Here is a 22,459-nt window from a genome sequence, read left to right as displayed (position 1 = left end):
TAGGACCCCTCCTGTTCAGCATATACTTCTCAGAGGTACAGGCAAGCACAGGAGGACTATGGCTGACCAAGTTCACAGACGACTGCAAACTAGGGGCTATAATTGACTCTCTGGCTGACACAGACATCCTCCAAAAGGGTCTCACTGAGACAGATACCTGGTGTTAAAACCATGGCCTCAAGCTAAATGCCAAAGAGTGCATAGTCATCCCCTTTGGAAAAAACAAAGTACCCACAAACTACCACATAGGTGGTAGCCCCCTAAATATGGAAGATGTAATAAGGGATCTGGGGACCCAAGTAGATAGTAACCTCTTCTTTGATAATCACATTGCCAAAGTGGTTAGAAAATCCTTATATGTGGCCCACCTTGTCACAAAAGAGTTTGCATCCAGATCAGAAGAGGTCACTGGGCCCCTCTACCATCACTCATCAGACCCATCATAGAGTACAATGCCCCATTTGGGATGTAACTTACAAGACACCTGCAACAACTGGAAAGACCACAGAAGTACCTCACCAAGAGGATCACTGGTCTCAAGCAGATGCCGTATGCAGCTCAAGTGAAGAAAGTCCAGCTGTACTCGGATGCATACCGCCTACTCAGAGGTGATCTCTGCCTGACATACAAGGCCATGTCCAACCCAGAATTGATGGACATGCTCCACCTAAAGAAAACCATATCCCCTTGAGCCACATGCTCCAGGGATCTAAACCTCACCACAACAATAAATAGGATGTGCTGGAGGGATAGATTCCTGTCCCAGAGACTTACCATGCTCTGGAACAAGATTCCAATCTACATTAGGCAGAGCTCCTCGCTAACCATCTTCAAGAAAAACCTTGACAAGTGGATGGGAAACAGAAAGTTTACCCCAGGGATCACTTCAATGGCTCTGCTGGACAGAGGCACAGGGAACTAATCTAAGGGGGCGGCGAAAGCCAACACATTCTGGCTAGGCTTATAAATGCCTTTGGGCAGATAGCCTAGTACCTACCTATGAACCTATGAACCTATACTTAAAGGTGTTTACCTGTTCCACTATCTTTCCTTCTATCTCTGTTCTCATCTTCTTCTGATTTCCCGAATTTGCTGCCATTACCATCTTATTTGTGCTTAGTTTTCATCCCACGTGCCTTCAGATTTGCATTCCATTCTCCTATCCTTTGCTGAAGTTCTAGCTCAGAGTCTGCCTGTACTGCCACATTGTCTGCATACAGCAGCTTTGTTGATCCATCCCCTCTAACCTGTTTGCTAATGTAGTCCATCACCAGTATGAACAGCAGTGGACTCAGAGCTGAACCCTGATGTACACACACACACCCACTGTGAACCCCTCTGTGAGTCCGAACACTGTTTGTACTTGAGTCATTGTGTCCTTGTACATAGCCTGCACTAATTCTACCAGGGTTTCTGGGGCTTCAAACCACCACAGTACTGCCTAGATCAGCTTTCTTGGGGCCTTGTCATATGCTTTTTCCAAGTCTAGGAATGTCCAGTTGGACTATCTCCTCATCTCTAGCTTCTTCTCAAGTATCTGCAAACATCATGTCAATGGTGTTGCATTCTGATCTGAATCCAAACTGCTCATCTCCCATCTTACATTCTACTACTCTACGTATCCGTTTATCAATCACCCTCTCCAGAGCTTTCATCCAGTGTGATGGAAGTTTGATGCCTCTGTACTGCGCAGTTGTGAATGTCCCCTTTGTTCTTGAACACTGGCATGAGTATGCTTATTCTCCAGTCATCTGGGATACGCCTTTCTCTCTACACTGCTATTAGTACCCTCAGGAGCCATTTCTCCCCATCAAACCCAGCATCTTTATCATATCTGCTGTGACCTCATCTGAGCCTGCTGCTTTCCCTGACTTCACCTTCCTTCATCTTCCTTAGTGCTGTTCTTACTTCTTCTAGGGTGGGATCCTCTTCTTCTATCATCGCAGACTGTTTCTGGGACAGTACAGCTTCTGTGGGGTTTTCTTCATTCAGAAGCTGCTGGAAATATTCCTTCCATCTGCCTTTGATGTCCTCTGGGCTGGTGAGCAGGTTGTTGCTGGCATCCCTTATGAAGGATGTCTGACTATCTTCTTTATCTCTGTCTTTGCCTTGCAACCTGATATAGTTTCTTTGTGCCCCTTACTGTGTCACCTTCCAGATGTTGGTACAGTGCTTCCAAAGCCCTATTTTCTGCTATTGTAACTTTTTTCTTAGCTTCTTTGTTAGCCAACCAGAAGTCCTTCCTAGCCTGGTCAGTCTTTTCTGTCTCCCACTTTTTTCTGCACTCCTTTTTTTCTTTTGATGACTTCCTGGACTCCTGCATTCCACCACTAGCTTTCCTTATGTACCTTCGGCCACATATATTTTCTGTAGTCCTAACACTGTTTTTAGGTACTGCCATTCTTCTTCAACTCCACCTATTGCCTCCTCTTCTTGAGGTGCTAGAGCACTGAGTAATTCCTTGAACTGTTGTACTTTCTCTCCAGTCAACTTTCAGGTCTTCAGCCTGGTCTCTGTTGACCTAAGAGCCTTCTCTGACTACTGCTTGCAGCTGATTGTAGCAACTAGTAGCTGTAGGCCAACTGTTTCACTGGGGATGACTTAGCAATCATGGATTTTGCCCCAGTGCCTTTTCTTACTAGGAGGACGTCTACCTGAGTTGTATGTTGACTGCTCTTGTATGTGATCTGTCTTTCTGAACCATGTGTTGGCTACTATCAAGCCATTTGCCAGACAGAAGTCTAGAATAGCTTCTCCTTCTTTATTCCTGTTGCCCACCCATGTGGACGCAGGTGCATTTTATCAACATCAATTCATGTTCATGTTGTTCTGCTTTATCTAGTAGGTCCTGCAACTGCTGTCTGAATGCACTCTTTTCCTCTCTATCACCAACCCTGCTTATGAATACCATTACACTGGAGTCTGACTGCCATAAGTCTGTCATGATATCCCTTACTGCCTTCTGAGGCCTGTCTCTCACCACCACAATACCTACACCATTTCTAGCCTGCCCTCCACCTGAGTAGTAGACTCTGGATCCCAAGCTTTGCGGCACTGCCCTTCCATCTCATCTCCTAGATACATAGAATGTCCAGCCTCCTCCATATCATCATGTCATCCACACTTCCAAGCTGCATCCTGTCAGTGAACTTACATTAAGCATAGCAATTCTCAGTTCATGTTTGGCAGGTTAATTGGTTTTACATCCAGCTTTCACTCTACAGAGTTATCCCAGGTAACCCAGGCTGGGCAACTAGACACCGGCCTGCCAGTAGCTTACTGACCCAGGGCTGCTGGGCCTTATCAATGGCCAATAGGGGCATATATACACCTTCCCACAGTTAGCACAGGTCCCTGGCATGGGTCAGAGTAGGCCACATCCTCAACCCACTTATCACTGGTAACTATCCATGCCCATTTTGTGGCAACCGTTGAGTGGCTAGCCCTGCCATGGCATGCAGTCTGTGATCTGTGTTCTCCTGTCTTGAGGATACTGCGCACCACAGTAAATGCCCAAATTGGTTGGTCTTTACAACTCTTCCCCCAGTTCCATTCATTGGTGAGTTTGAGACGGAAACACTCAGCATGTTTTATGGACATGTGAGAAACCCCACGGAGACACAGGGTGAACATGCAAACTCCAAACAGGCATTGGTCAGAGGTCAGGATCCAACCTTGTACCTTGTGCATGGGAGGCGAAGACCTTAACCACTAAGCCATCTTTCATTTTTTTTTTATTTTATTTTTTTTTTATTTTACATTTGTTAACCGGGTTAGTCTGGCTGAGCTTTTGGCTCATTTTCAGCAGAGACCCAGGGAGAAGCTCCTCAGGACTAGAAAACAATTTATTAAATTTTAGTAATATAGTAGTAACAATCAGCTATAGGATCTTACAAGCAGAGACCTGGAAAGAAAAAAATCTCCTCAGGCAATTCAATTATACAGAATATTAACAATTGGCAGACAAGTATGTGAGTTGTTACAAACAAAGTTTTAAACAATTAGCAGAAGAAAATGTTACTAGTTACAATATTATTTAAGCTGCTTAGAGCAAAATGAGTTAATAGGCAGATGCTTATTTAAAGTGGGTAGGATCTAGTTGTATAGGAGTTTGGAAACAGGAAAGGAAAGTAAGAATGGCTAGTAGGAGATGTAGGGGAGGTAGAGTATAGGAGACAGAATAGACAGGTAGGTTGTTTTGAGACTGTAAGAATTAAGAGTGGTTGGAGACAGAGGAAGGGAAGAGGTAGAAGAGGCAGGGGAATAGTGTTAGAGATACATTAAGAGTGAGGTGGTGAAATAGGTGAAATGATGGTGGTTTCAGGGTGGTTGGCTACAGTGGCAAGACCACTTTGTTTTTAGGTATTTTCTTGTGGCTAATTTGAAACTTTTGCTATGCTGGAGGGATTTTATTTCCAAGGGGAGTTGGTTCCAGGATGTAGCTGGGTTATAGTTATAGACAAGGCAGACTATTTTGGCTTTGGGTTCGCAGATGTCTAATAATTTTTGATTTGAGCTGCGTAGCGTCCTAGCAGGGGAATATTTGGATATGATAGTAGAGAGGCTGGGGCAGAAGGAGGGTAGATAGAGGATAGAGTGGATGATTTGTAGTTGGTATAGTTAGAGCAGCTGAGAGAATTCTAGCCAGTCTAGTTGCTGTAGTGCTAAGCAGTGGTGTGACTTGTAGGTTTGGTTAGCTGCAAATCTGGCGATCATATTATAGGTAGTTTCAAGCTTGGAAATAAGTGTAGAATTTAGGTTTGTGAATATGTGACAGCTGTACAGGAGTGTTGGGAGTAATAAAGCCTGGGAGAGAGTTATTTGGGCAGTGTTAGCTAAGTATGTCTTGCTACAGAATAGGTGTCCAAATTTCTGATGAGTTCTTTTTACCGAGTTAGTAATATGGAGATCAAATTTAAGCTGATCATCTATTGTAACACCTAGCAATTTAGTACTAGATTCAGCTGAGATGATAGTGTTGTTGCAGGATAAGATGGTAAATGTACTTTTGAGTGAGTGATCTTTTTAGGGAGGAAGAGTAGGAGCTTAGTTTTTTTGGATTAAGTATTAGTTTGTTATCACTAAGCCAAGTCTCAATGGTGTGGAAGGATGCCTGGGTAGTTGAGTGGAGGTCAGTTGGGTTGTCAGCAATGGTTATAACAGTTGAGCCATCAGCATATTGCACAGGAGATGACTGGGGACAAGAGGCGTAGAGCAAGTTGGTGAAAATATTAAAGAGTAGTGGTCCAAGCATGGACCCTTGGGGGACTCCCATTTGTAAAGTGAGAGGGGAGGATAGTGCAGAGAGCCATTTAACTGATTGCTGGTGGGTTGAGAGATAGCTGAAGAACCAGGAGATTGTAGGGGGAGAGAAATGTAAGTTAGTGAGTTTATCTAGAAGGAGTGGGTGAGAGACAGTGTCAAAGGCTTTAGAAAGGTGAAGGAATAGGCATGAGACAAGTTTATTGTTATCATGAGCTAGGGAGACTATGTTGATGAATGATATGAGTGCAGTAGTTGTACTATGCTTGGGATGGAAACCATGCTGTGTGGGTGTGAGAAGGTTTTCCTTGTGAAGGTAATGCATTACCTGCTTGTGAATGCATTTCTCTAGGATATTTGAGAGTGGAGAGAGTATGGCAATCGGTCTGAAGTTGGATATGTCTGTGGAGTTGCCCACTTTGTGAATGGATAGAGTAAAGAAATTCTTCCATACAGTGGGGACATAGGATTCAGAAATGGATTGGTTGATTAACATGGATACAGGATAGACAAGAGGTTCAAAGACAATCTGCAGGAAGTAAGAGGGTAGCTTGTCAACAGATGAGGAGCAAGGTTTAAGTTTAGAGAGTAATGACTTTACATAGTTAGTTGATACTGCTTTTAGACAGAAGGAGTTAGGTGGGTTTGGAAGAGGTATAGAGTTTGTGGGGGTGCTAGTGTTATTTCTGGGGGGGAGAGAATTTATTATTACATCTTTTAATGCTCCTAGTGGTTACTTATAGAAGAGGAGTGCTATTTTTCTCACCATAGACACTGCCAGGGGTGTGCCGCTTGTCACTTGGAGGGAGTTGGTGGAGGAGGAGGATGAGGGATTATTGAACTAATGGCTGGAAGCCTACATCAGCCACCTGGAGAGTGTCCTCTTGCAGCTCCAAGAGTAGCACCACAACATGGCTCTGTCTTCACCAATTCAAGTGGGGCCAAGTGGAGTGGGTGATCAGTGTGCAGACTGACATCTTCCTGGGTCTACCCCAAGCAGTGTTGAAAAGGGAGGAATATACTCACTTTGTCTCCAATCCTGATATTTCCCTTCCTTGTGCGTCACCTACCTTCCTTGTTTGTTGTCTAGTCTGCCATCTCACTAATGTCTTCCCTTTATCCATATGTCTATAATTCCTCTGTCATACCCACAAGTGTTTAAGCACCTGCCCTCTCAGCCTTTATGTTTTACATTTGTGTGTGCCTTTGTTTTAAACCTCTCCCCTTTCACATTTTAACATTATTGTTCTATGATATTTATTAAATTTTAAGCATGCCATTATGCTTACATCTAACTGGTATAAATGTATTGATATATCTCTCCAAGAATGAGTGAATTTTATAGGAGTAATCAGCAAACTCAGTTGCAATGTCTTCTGGGGAGCTATAGGATTAGTATTAGTCAATAAGGTCATTAAATAATAAATAATTGGGTCAGTCTCTCCAGCAGTGCACGGTGCTAAATCATTCGTAGACGACCTGATTCTGGGTCAGGGTTTCAAATAATTGGTTTTGGAGTAATCCATAAATGTAGAAGAGTTATTATGGGCCACAAAGCAGGTTTACTGAGAGAAGGTCACATTAAGATGATTGTATATAGCTGTTTAAACCTCAGGTGCCCAACTGTCAGCAAAGGAGACTAATGTATTTCAGCTTGGTACTGTTAGAAGTTTACATTGCAACCTCCTGCATATGCACACACACACAAACACACATATATACACACACAGACACACAAACACACATATACACACACACACACACACACACACACACACACACACACACACACACACACACAGATTAGCCTAAACGTTACAGCAACTCTGTATAGAGCAGATCTCTGACTATGATCAAATGAATGAATAAATATATAAATAATGGCCACAGTAGTGTATTTTAGCTTGTTGCAGTCCAGCACATCTCACCAACCCCCCCCCCCCCACACACACACACACACACCAGTAATATGCCATTTATTTGAGTCTGGACAACTCAGATGGATGATTGTGATCAAATGAATAACTAAATAAAAAACAGTGTAGCTCACTGGTGTCAGATTTATACAGTGCAACCCACTACAGACTCCATATATACAAATAGCCCAAGGTGCTGCTAATTGTAAGATCTGTTCAATGAAATGGCAGTCCAATGGATGGGAGATAGATTCCTTCAACTGGAGAGATAGATTCCTGCAATTGTGGCCAGGAATCACACTAAGAGACATAGCAAGCAAGTACTAGGTACACCCTAAGCAGATGCACATACTCTGCATAACAACAATATGGGAAGGCCTAAAAGGCTCAGAAAAGGGCCTACTACAATGTTTACATCTATTTTTATTACTTGAAATTGGGTAGAAATGGGAATAGAGGAAAGTATGAATAGCAGTACAGCAAACAGAACATATACAAGAAAATAGGAGAGGTAAGTCTAGGAGTGGGGAGGAGGAGGAGTTTACTTTTTTCAGGAACAGATGCTCATTTTTTTAGAAAATAAAAGATGGAAAAGGATGTAAGGGTAAGACAAGGGATGGAAAAAGGGGAGAGGTTTAGAACAAAGGCACACACAAATGTAAAACATAAAGGCTGAGAGGGCAGGTGCTTAAACACTTGGAGGTATGACAGAGGAATTATAGACATATGGATAAAGGGAAGACATTAGTGAGGTGGTGGACTAGACAACAAACAAGGAAGGTAGGTGACACACAAAGAAGGGAAATATCAGGATTGGAGACAAAGTGGGTATATTCCTCCCTTTTCAACACTGCTTAGGGTAGACCCAGGAAGAAGTCAGTCAGCACACTGATCACCCACCCCACTTGGCCCCACTTGAATTGGTGAAGACAGAGCCATGTTGTGGTGCTACTCTTGGAGCTGCAAGAGGACACTCTCCAGGTGGCTGATGTAGGCTTTCAGCCATTAGTTCACTAATCCCTCATCCTCCTCCACCAACTCCCTCCAAGTGACAATCTGCACACCCCTGGCAGTGTCTCTGGTGAGAAAAATAGCACTCCTCTTCTATAAGTAACCACTAGCTGCATTAAAAGATGTAATGTGGACAACCCCTCTGCACCCAAATTGCAATGTAGACCTGCAGCCAGGTGATGTGCTAGCAAGGATAAGGCTGATCATAAAAGGAGGTGAGGAGCCAGGCTGCACAACTGACACTATTGTGGTAGATGCTGCTGAAATATAAACCATAAATACATAGCTATAAAACAACAGACATCAAATAAAATGCAAAAAATAAAAAAACAGATAAAGGCAAAGAGGGAGACATTACTATTTATGCAATATAAGAGATATCAGAGTGGTATACAGTTGTGTACTAAATAAGCAGTAAATATGGCAATATGACATGTCAGATACTTTTGCCAAGATATATTAGCCCAAGACTCCATGCTTGATCATGCAGGCATATGTCCAGTATCACAACTCCCACTGCCTGATTGTGTGCAGGTCTGCATGATGAAATTGTGGCTTGGTACCTTTGTGTGGCAGAAGTCCTGGCAACTGTGTGGCCTACTGGCACTGTGGACCCCCAACAGACACCATACGTGGAAGTGGTATGCACCGCTCATTTAACATGGCTGTAGCAATACAAACATGTATGTAGGGGTAACTACGGCCAACAGTGACATATAGTGACACAGTAGTGAAGTATGGGCATTATGGTATCAATGCAAACACAGCCACCAATCAATACGGGCCCTCAACATCACCTCTTCAGCAAAAAACTTTACTTTCTCCTCCAATAAGAAAAACATCCAAACATGTTCCTCCCTTTTTCCACAACCAGTAGCCGCCCAACAACTTAGCATTCCCTGAGTTAGGCAGTAGGGACTGGTCATGTATGTAAGACCACATATCAGGTTAGTGAGCAATGAATAAACTGCAATAGGATGAATAAGCCTCTGTCATAAGGAGCATATACCTGTAGAACCTATAGCAATGTCATGTGTCCTGCTTGTGAGTATGTGAAGACCACTGCCGTTAAGTACTAGTTGTGTATAATGATGTTGTGTAATAGTGCACAGACAGCAAAGCTTATACTGAGTGTTGCAGCAACATACTGCAGGACAACCCAGATACATCCATATAATGGAAACAGGCCTGCAGCTGGCTAAACAAATTTTCAACCATAACTCAGATCTGCATTAGAACAGTGTTGCAGCCATTCTCTGCCATGGTCTAGGGGTTTCTAAAAGATGTCATTAACTATGGTTCCATATTATATCCCACATCATTAATAAAATGTCCTACATAAACTGCTAGTAAAGGTTGCATGTGTGCCATACATTGGAGTTCAGGACACTGCCTGGGTGACCTGCAAACACCCTGTATATTATGCCCTGTGGATTGCAGACCACCTGAAAGTTGACAAAATGGAACCTCTTGCAGTTAATATACCTTTCTCCTTGCTGCCTCAGTAGAGCTTTTATTTCAATGTTGATACAGTCTAGAGCACCAGTACCTCAGGGAAACTAGCTATATCATAAAAAGTCTACACAGTGTTGTCTCTCTCATCTGGCATGTTGAAACCACATATGCTCCCACAGACGTTGTAGATTGACATTGCAGAACTGAAGTACTCTTGAGGCAGATGCCTGGGATATACCCCCTATTTTCTCTGTTGGTAACTGAAAATGTCCTTTAGGTAATACTATCAAAGCCACACATACTTAAGTGTCCACAGGGATATATACTTCATGCAGCCCCTGGGTCTGTAGATGAGGGTGATAAATCTTGACCAACTCCTGCATGTTGCCTCTGTCTACATGGTAGCAGTTCACAATTATATGCTGGGAGTTCCTGATAAGTTTAGTGTAGACACGATTCAGTATCACTGAAGGTGCAAATGTGCAACACCATGACAGCAAGAACAGACTCTAGCATAAACAGATGTATGAGTCTGCCAGCAGCCTTACATATGTTTTATGGTCTGTCTCCTGTAACACTACATTTTAACTTTGGTCAGCAGCTCTGTAATTAGCATCTCCTGTCATGAAATATATATGTGTGTGAATAACTCTGCCATATTGTTTACCTTCAGTTTCATTTGCAGTTGTCCTTATTTTAATATACTGCTGCTCTGTATGACATCATCATACCAACATTTGCATGTTATGCAAGTCATGCAATTATTTGTGTTTACACAATCCATCTCAGGATGTCTATCAATCACCTCCAGCCGGCTCATGGACGCTCTTCCCACAAAATCACCTACCTCAATACAAAAAACTGTTTTGAATTCAAGAGACAGTTCATACAATATTTTCATATCAAAATAATATGTTCCAGTTCTTTTTGACACAATTAATACTGGAACAGACACCTGTATAGAGGTTGTTAACATTTTGAGGTTGATAAAATCATTAGAAATAACCTTGACTAAGAAGCATAACTTCATTGTGATGTGAGTTGACATTAACAGAGATAGGCATGGATATTGTGCATTGATTTGACATAGTTTTCAACACTGCATCAATAATATTACCTCTTCTAGTATGCATTTCAACATTCCATCCCAGGTGATTAGTGATGATATATTTTTACAAAGGTTAACACATGAATATTATTATAGCAATATAGCTCCCAGCCAATATCAAGATAGTTAAATTCCCATTAAAAATAGTATATGACCTTGTGCTTAAATTGCCATTAGCAAGGACCAACTGCTTATGCTCAGATCTAGAAAAGACGTGTGACACCCAAAGAAGTGTTGATGTTCTCTGTAACAAATGCTCATTTGATTTTGAGTTACCCACAAATAGTTGGGAATATCACATGAGAGTATCCTTGATGTAATTAAGTATCTTCCTGTCTAACATGGTTTCCTAGTATATTACAAGCAATGTACCAGTTTATTTGTATCATTCATTTCACCATCACTCAGTGCTTCTGTGATTCTTCATTTGGTAATATCTTCCACAAATTCTTTGTGCTGCTAAAGGTCTAATAAGTTTGTTATATTATGTCTGTAGCAAACACCAAAAAAGGCAAAACTGTCTCACTCATTTTTATGCAGTTAATTCACAGCCACAGACAGAACTGCATCCATTAGCATGGAAAATGAGTGGGTACACTGTACCTCCTCATAACACCTGTTACAGAGTGAGTTATCTGATGCAGGTAACACCCTACTACAAGTATGTAAAGCCTGTAAATGTGATTCCCACAATGTAAAACCTAAAGTGCAGTGAATGTCAAAACAATGTCAAAACTGTAAAAAAATGTTTTGCATCTGGCTTCAAAGTACTGTATCCATTACTGTGTTTGATCAACCTCACAACCCTACTACTTATATATATGCACTCTGAGATCACTGTAAGTTGGCATATGGGAAACATCTGAGGTGCTTCAACCTCAGACTTAGTATACACTTATATAGACAGACTCACCATTCTGAGAGTCACAGTGTTGATCTCTGAGTTTCAACAGGAACTTGATACATGCACCATGCCTGAAGCCAGTGATTCTGGTATCATGGTGTCATGTGTGGCAAATGCAGCATTTCACTGACAATGGCTATATAATACCATTCTCCGACAGGGCATTCAATAAGGCTCTATTCATGCAATCAGTGCTTAGACGGTAGTTTTCTCAAGTGCTTAGATGGTAGTTTTCTCAGTGGCTCTGCATGTTTTTATTTATAAATTTCCTATTTTGTACAAGGTTGACGTACCACAGTGGCTCTTTCCTTTTACAGTGTGATAAGGAATCTGCCAGTTTTTTGTAATCATGATGTCTTCTTTCACTAACTGCTACCTTCCAGGAAGCACCCTATTTTAGAGTTATGACCTGTCCTTCTTTGTGAGGGACAGTCCCTCTTTGGGAAATTGAGATTTTAGAACAAAAATATTTCCTAAGTTTTCCTTAATATTTGCATAAAACAGTTATTTTGTATTTGAAATACCTAAATATTATATGAAATAGCATAAGTAACTCAAATGTTACAAGAATAAGCTTTTATTTGGGCAAAAGGGTGAAATAAATGATGTACTTTGCACTGGCAGTGGGTATATTTTGTCCTGCAAAATCTCATGTTTCTACAAAAAAAGTCCCACTTTGGGTATACAAAAAGGTGGCAACCCTACCCTAATTTGAAATCCTTCCCGAGACACCAGTGTGCTACAGGTGGAACTAATGATTGAGACCCCACATCCCCCCAACAAACTTTCAGAGCTCTTCTTTTAGTTTTATCTGAAATTAGAACAAACTGTTGTGGAAGTTGTCGAATTTTTACTTATGGCTTGTATACTAACATTACTTTTCTTTTTGTTTTTCTATTTTTTTCTTTTTATTGTATTATTTCCTTTGCAGTTTTCTAATTTCAGTTTTAAAATGTAGGTTGCAGCAGTAAGTGAACTTTGTATTCTTTATTTTGTAAGGCCTGTTGTGAATTTGCAATTGCTTTGTGAAACGTTGACCCAGCTAGACAACTTGGCTTTAAGCTAATTAGCACGGGAAGCCAGTTTAGCTTCAAAGATCTATTAAAACTGATTGCTGTGGATGACTCTTGGTTTGGATTTGTATTTATATGGTGCACTGATTTTTCTTCATAATTCTTCATATTGCTGTAGATTTATTTTAATTAAAACCTTTGTTCCATTTCTAAAAAGTTATACATTATGTAAGAAAACATTTAAACTTTATAGTAATTGTTTTGCATACACCTTGCAGTAACCTTCCCCAGCCCAAACATTTCTAACCTCTAACTTACAGAGATAATGATATGGTAAACTACTTTGTATGTTAAGACAATAACCAAAAGTAGGGTATCCCAATGACTGCAGGGTTGTTTCAAAAACAATTATAATATTGTGATGTGCCCACCAATATACATGGACTATAATCCATTCACTGTTTGTGTGAACATATAATATATATATATATATATATATATATATATATATATATATATATATATATATATATATATATATATTTTTTTTTTTTTTTTTTTAGTTTTAGAGTATTCATGAACTGCAGACATTCACATTATGGCTGCCTGCCTCTCAATCTCTTAGTGCAGAAATTCTTCACAAAGCCATAAAATAATGGGGAGGAGGCATCAAAGCCATAAAATATGGACAGATCTTAAGTATTCCTCATAAACTCAGAAAGTTGCTAGAATAACAGGTTTTGCATTGTGTATTTTCTGAATGATATGAAGTCAGAAACTCAAATAGTGTCATTATTTAATGACTTCAATCGTCCATGACTTGCCAGAAAACCACACATTTTTTGAGGAATAGACCACAACATTTAAGGCTAAAATCTGGACATGCTGTGAAAGTCTGGACAGTTGAGAGTTATGTATGACAGTCAGGTGAGGAGTGTTAGGGAAACACTAATATATCAGCAAAAGTGCTAAAATTCTATATTGGATACATTAAATTTTGGTCAGAAGACAAAGATTACAAATTTGTTTAAAATCAGCACCCCACACTCTTTGTTACTTACAAAATCAATAATGAGATCACCATCCCTAGCGGAACCACCAAATAGGATCATAGGAAATTACGAGGCTATTGGCCCCTAGACCCTCACAAGCCTAGCCAAGAATTTAGCCCATGTTCCGACAAGCCAGAACCCAATGCCCCTGTCCAGCAGGGACACAGGTGGAATCCCAGGAGTGTATTTTCTGTTCCCCATTCTGTTATCCAGGTTGCCCTTAAAAAGTGTTAATGAGAACTTGGCTTGAAGTGGAGATGGAGTCTATACTACAGAAGGGAGAGTCTCTGGGACACAAATCTGTCTCACCAATGAGTCCTATTAATGTCACAGACCAGGTTAAAGTTGCATGTGAGGGTTACTCGAGTGGAGCTTGACTTGTAGATATGCAGCAGTCCCATCAAGGTGGGATCTGAGATTGCTATGTATGCCAGATACAGGTCACCTCTGATGAGTCTGTAGAAGACTGAGTAGAGGGACAGGGCCTTTAGCCTATCTGTGTAGGGTAGATGTTTGAGGCCCTGGATTCTCCTGGTAAGGAACCTCTGTTGTCTCTCCAGCTGCTGCGTGTGCTTTGTGAGGTACATGAAGAAAGGAGCCTTGTACTCAATAATGAGTCTTATAAGGGAAGAATACTGGAGTGTTATGATCACCTTGTCCCTGGATGAAAAACCCTTACTAATGAGGTGGGCCATGTAGAAATCTTTCTGTACAATGGAGGCAATATGGTGATCAAAAGTCAGTTTGCTAACAACATGGGTGCCCAAGTCCCCCACTACTGATTGCTTGCTTAGGACCTTGTTATTAATGTGGTAATTTGTAGGGATGTCACTCTCCCCAAAGGGGATGATGATGCATTTTTTAGCATTCAGTTTGAGGCCATGTTTCTCACACCAGTCATTTGTTTGGATGAGACCCTCTTGGAGGATGTCCACATCACTAGGGGAATTGATGACAGTACCCAGCTTGCAGTCATCTGCAAACTTGGTCATCCATAGCCCACCGGTTTTGGATTGCACCTCAGAAAAGTATATCCCAAACAACAAAGGCTTCAAGACCAGTCCCTGGGGTACACCTCTTGTTATGGGTCAGCTGCTGCAGGGGGCTTCCCTTATTTTGACTAGGTGGGTTCTATCAGTGAGCCAGTTTGCTACCCATCTGGTAACATACAGACTGATGCCTAGTTGAGAGAGTTTATCTATTATACCCAAGTGGGGAATAATATCGAAGACTTTGGCCAGATCAAGGTAGGCAATGTGCACCATCTTCCCCTCATCCATGGCTTTGGTGACTGTCTCAAAGAAGGCAACCAGATTTGACAGGCATGACCTCCCCTTGACAAAACCAAACTGTGTAGGATTGAGTGTTTGGAGGTTGCCAATGTCCTTATTAATGAGGTCCATGATAATCCGCTCCATGGCCTTGCAGATTAGGCTAGTTAGGCTGACAGGTCTATAATTTCCTGGATCGATGAATGCTCCACCTTTGTGCAAAGGGATGACAGTGGCTGTCCTCCATTCAGCTGGGATGAAGCTGGTATTCAGGCTTCAGTTGAATAGGGTGTCTAATGGTGCTGCAAGTTCCTGCCTGAGTTCATGTAGGATGCAGCCTGAGATGTTATTTTGTCCCATGGAGGCTGTATTTGTTGCCTTTGAGAGGGCAGTGATGTCTTGCTGCCTAGAGATAAGTGGAGGAGGGAAGGTGCTGGGGATGTCCTGTTTTAATGATGGGGGCACAGAGGGGTGAAGTTTTCAATGAACCTGTCTGCCAGCAGGTTGGCTATATGTACGGTGTTTCTGTATGTGGTGTCCTTGACCACCAGTTCTGAGCAGATCTGGGTGCTTCCCTTGACAGGGGTACATATGTGAAGAAAGCCTTGTGATTGTCTTTAGTAGATGTGGCCAGTTCAGACTCAATGTTTGCTTAGGAGGATTTCACCAGTGCTCTTATTTTGCTTGTTCAGGCTAAGGAGCGATCGCTTCTAATTAGGCACCTGCTCCTTCTTGGTCCTGGACAGCAAGTTTTTGCCTTTTATTATAGAATTTATTTATTGTCAATGTACACCAGACAGATTTACTCTTTCTTGAGGGGGAGGATTTTGTCCTGTGAGGTATTCCTGATTCCATGCAGCTATAAAAATGCTCGTATAGTACTTTGGTGTAGATATGGACATATATGCAGTTCCTATAAAGGAGGCTGTAAAGCTGCTTATACCTTCCCTCAGGAGGTTGTAATCAGCTTTGGAGAAGTTTATTTGTTTGACTCTATCTGGGGGATGTCAGAGGAGATGGTGACTTCGAAAGTGACCACTTTGTAGTCAGATGTTACCAGGGAGGATGACACTGTAGGGATGGTGCAGTGGTTACTCATGTTTGTTAATACCAAGTCCTTGTAAGAAACTTCTCTGTGTGGAAGATTTTCAGTCCATATATTTCTAGTTAATCACTGTATATTAATCAAATCAGACAATAGTAGTAGAAGTAGCAAATGTAAACTCGTCAAGTCAAAAAGTAATAATAGAAAATATATAATTCTACAGCATTACTAAGTATTCGAAAGTAATCCAAGTAAGGCAGGCAGTCTGTTTCCAGTCGAAAATCTGGTCTGTGTACTTAATAAAGGATTTTCGACTGGAAACAGACTGCCTGCCTTACTTGGATTACTTTCGAATACTTAGTAATGCTGTAGAATTATATATTTTCTATTATTACTTTTTGACTTGACGAGTTTACGTTCGCTACTTTTACTACTATTGTCTGATCTGATTAATATACAGTGATTAACTAGAAATATATGGACTGAAAATCTTTCACAGAGAAGTTTCTTACAATGTTTTGTTTTTAGACCCACTACACTTTAGTGGGTTGTTTTGAGACTTCGGGGATACCACGGAGATTACTTGTTTTTAATACCAAGTCCAAGATATTTTCATCTTTTGTGGGAGTGTCAGCCAGCTGGTCTAAGGCATTTGCATTGAAGAAATCAAGGAATCTCTGGGCATTTGTATTTTGGCATGAGTAGTTCTTCCAATCTATGGCTGGATAGTTAAAGTCACCCAGGATCAGGGTAAAGGGTTCAACCATTTTCTGTTTGTACTGAGGCATCATTCTAGGTGATGGTAGAATGCTGCTTATGGCTAGGAACATACCTGCCTGGGACACATATTCAATGAGGTTGATCATGTCTCTCTTCATATAGTCCAGGGAGGTACGTCTCAAGTCATTCACACCAACATGGATTATGACAGAGTCGTAACAGTACCTGTTGTTGAGAAACTTGAGTGCATGGATGATATGGCAGATTCTGGCACCTGATAAACAACTAACTGTGACTTTCTCCTTATCCAGCCTGGTGAGGGGCACATCTGTGTGCCTCACAATGGAGTCTCTTATAACTAATATGTTTGATTAATGTTTAGGCTTTAAAAGCTGTGAGACACAGGTGTGTGGACTATGTGCGGTTTATGTAGAAAAAAAGTAAAACATTTGCCTTCCTGTTTTCTTGAGAAAATGCAGAGAAATCACACTTATTGAAACATAGTGCTCACATTATAACAATTCAAACACTTTTGCTCAGGTGAAGAAATAACACCCAATGCAATAGTAGGATTAGACTGTGGCTTCTACTCAAACTCAAACTATATGTTTTTCTTTCATTTGTTTTGAGTTAAAAAATGTTTATGACAGTTTTTATGGGGAAGAGTTGAATTCTACAGCTAATTAAATGGCATGTTCAAATTCATATACATTGTAAGAGAGGATTAAACAATGTCAAATTCAGCTCTGTTGCTTTCATCTGACTAGTATATACATGGAATATAATCCATTCACTACCTTAACCAGTAAACTATAGCACGTGTCATTGTTGGCTCACACATACACATGGAGCAAAAGTGCCAGAATTAGTGAAGATCTGCCTCTTAACATTTATATGATAGAAACATATTTAAGGACTCATTGCAGACTGATCCATTATCACAATCTATCATAGAATGCATGCATCACTAGTGAAAGGCAGCCGAGTGAGGAAGAATTTTCCTAATTTTGCAGTAATATAAAATGTATGGTCTACAAAAATGCACTCTTGTACTAATCAAACTGTCTAGTTAGACTGAAACTAGTCTTGTTTTCTGTAAAGTAAATTTTATTACAGAACAAAGCCATTATTGTTTCATCCATAAATACAAATGCCAGGGCAATACAATTTTTATATCTATTTCACCCATTAGTACCTGTACAGTGATGGCATCATTTAGCAAAACTACAAACAAAAACACATCAGTTCATGGAAGCAAAGGTCTTCTGAACTGATAATAAATAATATGTTAGTTTAGGTGGTCTGCATTTCCATTTATAACTGCATATACAAATAATTACTAGGCAGAAGCTATAACATAGACTTTGAGGCTTACCACGTTGATGTACAGCTGGAAGGAAGAATTCAATGTCCCCATCACCGCTACCACTGCCTTCACTTCTAAAAAGTTCAGCAACTTCAGGTGCACACAGAGAAACACATATAAACATTCATAAAACATAACAACATTAACAGAAAACAGGAGAACATAAATACAAACACATATAGTGGGAGAACAACATTTCACTTCATAGAAACAGTAGCAACTGACAATTATGGTTGAAAGTAAAAAGGACAACACTTCTGAAGCCGGAAAAGATTACAGAGGTTACAGAGACATACAGATAGAGAATTTTGTCTTTTCTACCTACTCTGACAGCACATGAATGAAGAACAAAAAACAATTATCATAAAACAACTTTTCATCTGTTAACTTTTTCAGGAAGATGCTGCTCAGAAATGACAAGTATATATCTGCTGTGTTTGCTACATAAGACTAGGGAAACAAAGAGGCAGCTGTTTCACACTGTATGCCATAAAACAGTCACAATTTAATTTCTCTTAATGGAATATCATGGCATTCCATGATGTTTCCTGTCTGTTTTTGTTCTTAATGAGATGTGCAGTTATGATGAGCTTATGGTATTCTTCCCAGCACACATTACAGTATAGATATTACAGACAGCATACTGACATTTTACAATTTAAAGTGAGAAACGTCTCTGACACTCACATGCTTCTTCTGTTTTAGATCTGCATACTTAACTCAGTAATGGACCCCCTGCAAAAGATTCCAATTCCACATCATTAGTCCCTGTACTTGTTGGTCTTACAATAGTGATACATTGCTTTAGGAATACATAGGAAAATATATAAAAATAAATAAATAACTTGAGCTGCTAACAGTAACATTAAACCCACCTTTTGTTATTTTGATTTTCCACCATTCCCACTGGCTTCCGGCCTTCCAGTGCTTGTTCACAATGATCCTAACCCTGCATTTCCTGATACCTGACTGGATCCTCGCTGGCAGCCCACCCCACACACACACACACACACACACACACACACACACACTGGGGTCCCCCCCTGCTTAGGGAGAATTCCAGATGTAGTGGATGCACCAGCAGGCACTGCCGAGTGAGACCAGACAGGTGGCAGCCATCATACGACTCCACAGTGATTTTTTTTCCACTTGTACTAACCCCTCCCAGTGTACTGACAACAAGCATTTCAGTGGGTGGGTAATGAGGACTGGTATGAGACATGCACACTCCAGGTCTTTACAGCAACCCTGCCTCCTTAGCTCTCCAATGCTGCCAGCCCAGTGATCTCATTCACATGAGCTTTGGCCTCCGCCAGGACTTAGTAAGAGCTACACTCAGCATATTCCCTTTTGCCAAAGATGTATCATCAGCCTTCCCTGCCTGTACTGTCAAGCATCCAAACCTCTAAGTGATCTTAGATCACCCAGGCTATAGTCAAGGCCTCATTCCTCTATGGCAACAGCAACAGCGATAACAGTAATGTTAACATATGCTCTATATATATGCTCAGAATTCATGTACCTGTATACAATAATCTATGCATAAAGATGTTTTCATGTGTATTTCCTCTGTATAATATAAACAGAAATAGGCAGAAGAATACACTAACTTTTAGTCTAATGTGAAGGTACACAAACAAGCCAAATATCCAGTTTTAGATACCTAGGCATTTGGCCTGATCCCTGTGTATCATTTAAGTTCCACAATGATATAGTGATAGATACTATTCGGAAGTAAAGTATGTCATAAACTTTCTAAGTTTCTTATGACAAATGAATGGAAAGGAATTGGAGTTAATGTTCTTATCCCTGGAGTGATATGTTCAGTGCCTGGTCTTGCAGTTTTTAATTGCTAGGCAATACAATATAAATACAGAGAGCTGTTAACAAAATCAGTATATGTATATGTTTAGCTGATTATAGGGACCATGGTCGACCACGGTGATGCAGGGGTTAGCGTTGCCGCCTCACAGCAAGAGGTTCTCCGGTTTGATTCTTGGCTGGGTTGCCTTCTGTGCAGAGTCTGCATTTCCTCCCTGTGGTTGCGTGGGTTTCCTCCGGGTGCTCCGGACACTCCAAATTGGCCCTAGGTGTGAGTGTGTGTGTGTGTGTGTGTGTGCCTTCTGTGGAAGGTTGGGCGCCGGGCTGGCAACTCGACACCGTAAAACTCCACTGCCAATCATGAGCAGACTGATGATCCGCTGTGGCAACCCCTAACCGGGAAAAGCCGAAAGAAGAAGCTGATTATAGGGACCATCACTCTTTACCTCTGGAAAGGGCAAACAAACAATAAAGAAAGAAAAGAAAAGAAAAAAATGTTGACATCTGTCTTTTTGAATGTGAATCTTAGCTCAGGAAATTTCTTGAGGCAATGGTACTTTATAAAGACACATCAGCCTCTTCATGACAGAATCAGCATTAAATAATTTGTCTGTTAATTCTCAGAAATATGCACATTAATTACATACATACATATAAATATTTCAAGCATGGGCACTAATGCCCTTCTAGCTTGCCAATAACCAAAACATGTGTTCCCATAATACGTTTCCAGGCTGTTCTTAATATCTAAACTAGTTCTTGCTTTAATGCAATTTGGTAGTCTGTTTCATGCATCAGCTATTCTGTCAAGAGAACCAGTAAGTACACTTCTCATTCCTATAGAATCTTCTGCATAGGCTGTCTGATGAATCTCTAGTACTTTCTGATAACCTACTACACTGGGTTGTCAAAATTGTCAAAAAATTGTCACTAGGACAACTTATCACCCATTTTGTGGAGCCAAACTGTTTTGCATAAGATTTTTTTTTATTTTTTTATTTAATATTTGTTGACCGGGAAAGTCCGACTAGGTTCCACAGATCCTGTTTTCAGAGGAGGCCCGGGGAGAAATGCTCCAGAAGCATGTCTTTAGAATGATTTTGTAAATATATCTATAATCTATTGTGTCTGAGAATAAATTTTAGAATCTGCACACAATTTATCAATTTGTGCGTCTTTGAGTCTTTACTCCATCCACATCTTATGTATTTATAAAAATGTTTCCTATTATGCTCAATATCTTTATATACATTTTCTTCAAATTCTTCTTGATCTTGTCTCACACTATGCTTAATGTGTTTGTCCAGCTTGTTTATTTCAGTTTTCAAAGTTGCATTTCGTCCCCTCTTCCATTTCTTATATTTTTTTGTCTCTCACCTTAATCAGATATCTTGTTCTTATGGAAATATATCCCCCTGATGTTGTTGGACAAACTGATAAGCATGCCCCTTGCAAATCCAGCATTCCCCATAGAAAAAAAGTCTGGCTGCTTAACATGACTTCAGCGGCATAACTGATCATATAGCCAGAAACTATGTTATCAAATAAACAGTTCTTCTCCCTGGGATGCAGTGTCCTCCAGTTCATATTATGGATTAAGCAGAACAAGAGGTCAGGGCTGTGGAGGGTCTACCCCCAGAACTTATTTCTCTGTTATTGCTGGGAGAAGCTCATTTTCGTCTAATTGCTTTTAATGAAATGCCACTCATTGAAATTTATACCAATCCACTTTGTCTAAATCAGGAGGCACCTTCAGTGCTGTTATTCAGAATCAGGCATAGCATGTTATCTAGAGATAGAGTTTTGGATGAGTGGAGATCTACAGTCCAAAATATGGCAGAGTTCTCTGCTTACTTCCAGTAGTGTACAATTTTATAAAATGCATGCACATCATATATAAAAGGGTAAATGGCAATTTATTTATTTTATTCATTCTTTTTTTTTAACAAATTAATCCAAAAACACTACTAACCTCTTTTCAGGGGAGACCAAAAGTGGTATTTAGACTGACTAATGCTTTCATGATCTGCAGAACTCTACAAAAATAGACCTTAAGAAATTTGAGTATGCATAGAGTGCTTGAGGTGGGATACCTTTATGAAAAGCTTTGTATGAATCCTATTGTTAAAATTGTTGATATGCTGAGATCTTTGGTAGCCAGAAAAAGAGAGTTATTATCCATTGATAATTATGGAGGAAGTGGGCTGTGTCTTGGAAAAGAAGCCTTCTGAAAGGAAATCAGAAGGAAATAAGTTCCTGCCTTAAAACTGAGCTGCCATGATGTTCAGTGTTCATTATCCACAAAGTTAAACAATGTTGAGACTGACTATGAGTGAGGTGGACAAAAGTTTGAAAGAAATTAAAACTAATTTATAGAATCTGATACAAATGAGAGATATTTCAATAAAACGGCTTAGAATTCCCACTGTTGGTTACACTGAATACCTGCAAGGCCTATGGTGGCAATAAATGGCAGAAATTCAGGAAAAGGCAGTGACAATAATTAACAGACAAG

The 22,459-nt window shown here is 40.4% G+C and overlaps 1 protein-coding gene across 1 annotated transcript in view; it reads right to left on the bottom strand.

Annotated features, from left to right (window-relative positions):
* ADGRV1 (adhesion G protein-coupled receptor V1) overlaps nucleotides 1–22,459 on the bottom strand; it is a 3,979,741-nt gene that overhangs the window by 3,337,425 nt on the left and 619,857 nt on the right. Inside the window, exon 26 of the mRNA XM_044064182.1 lies at nucleotides 18,133–18,213. Coding sequence (XP_043920117.1) covers nucleotides 18,133–18,213 — 81 coding nt within the window. The remainder of the gene's footprint in view (nucleotides 1–18,132; nucleotides 18,214–22,459) is intronic.

This window comes from Protopterus annectens, chromosome 2.part2 (genome assembly GCF_019279795.1).
Source record: "Protopterus annectens isolate FY-2018-M chromosome 2.part2, PAN1.0, whole genome shotgun sequence".
Classification (NCBI taxonomy): Eukaryota; Metazoa; Chordata; order Ceratodontiformes; family Protopteridae; genus Protopterus; species Protopterus annectens.
This window is presented reverse-complemented; position numbering and strand designations above follow the sequence as displayed.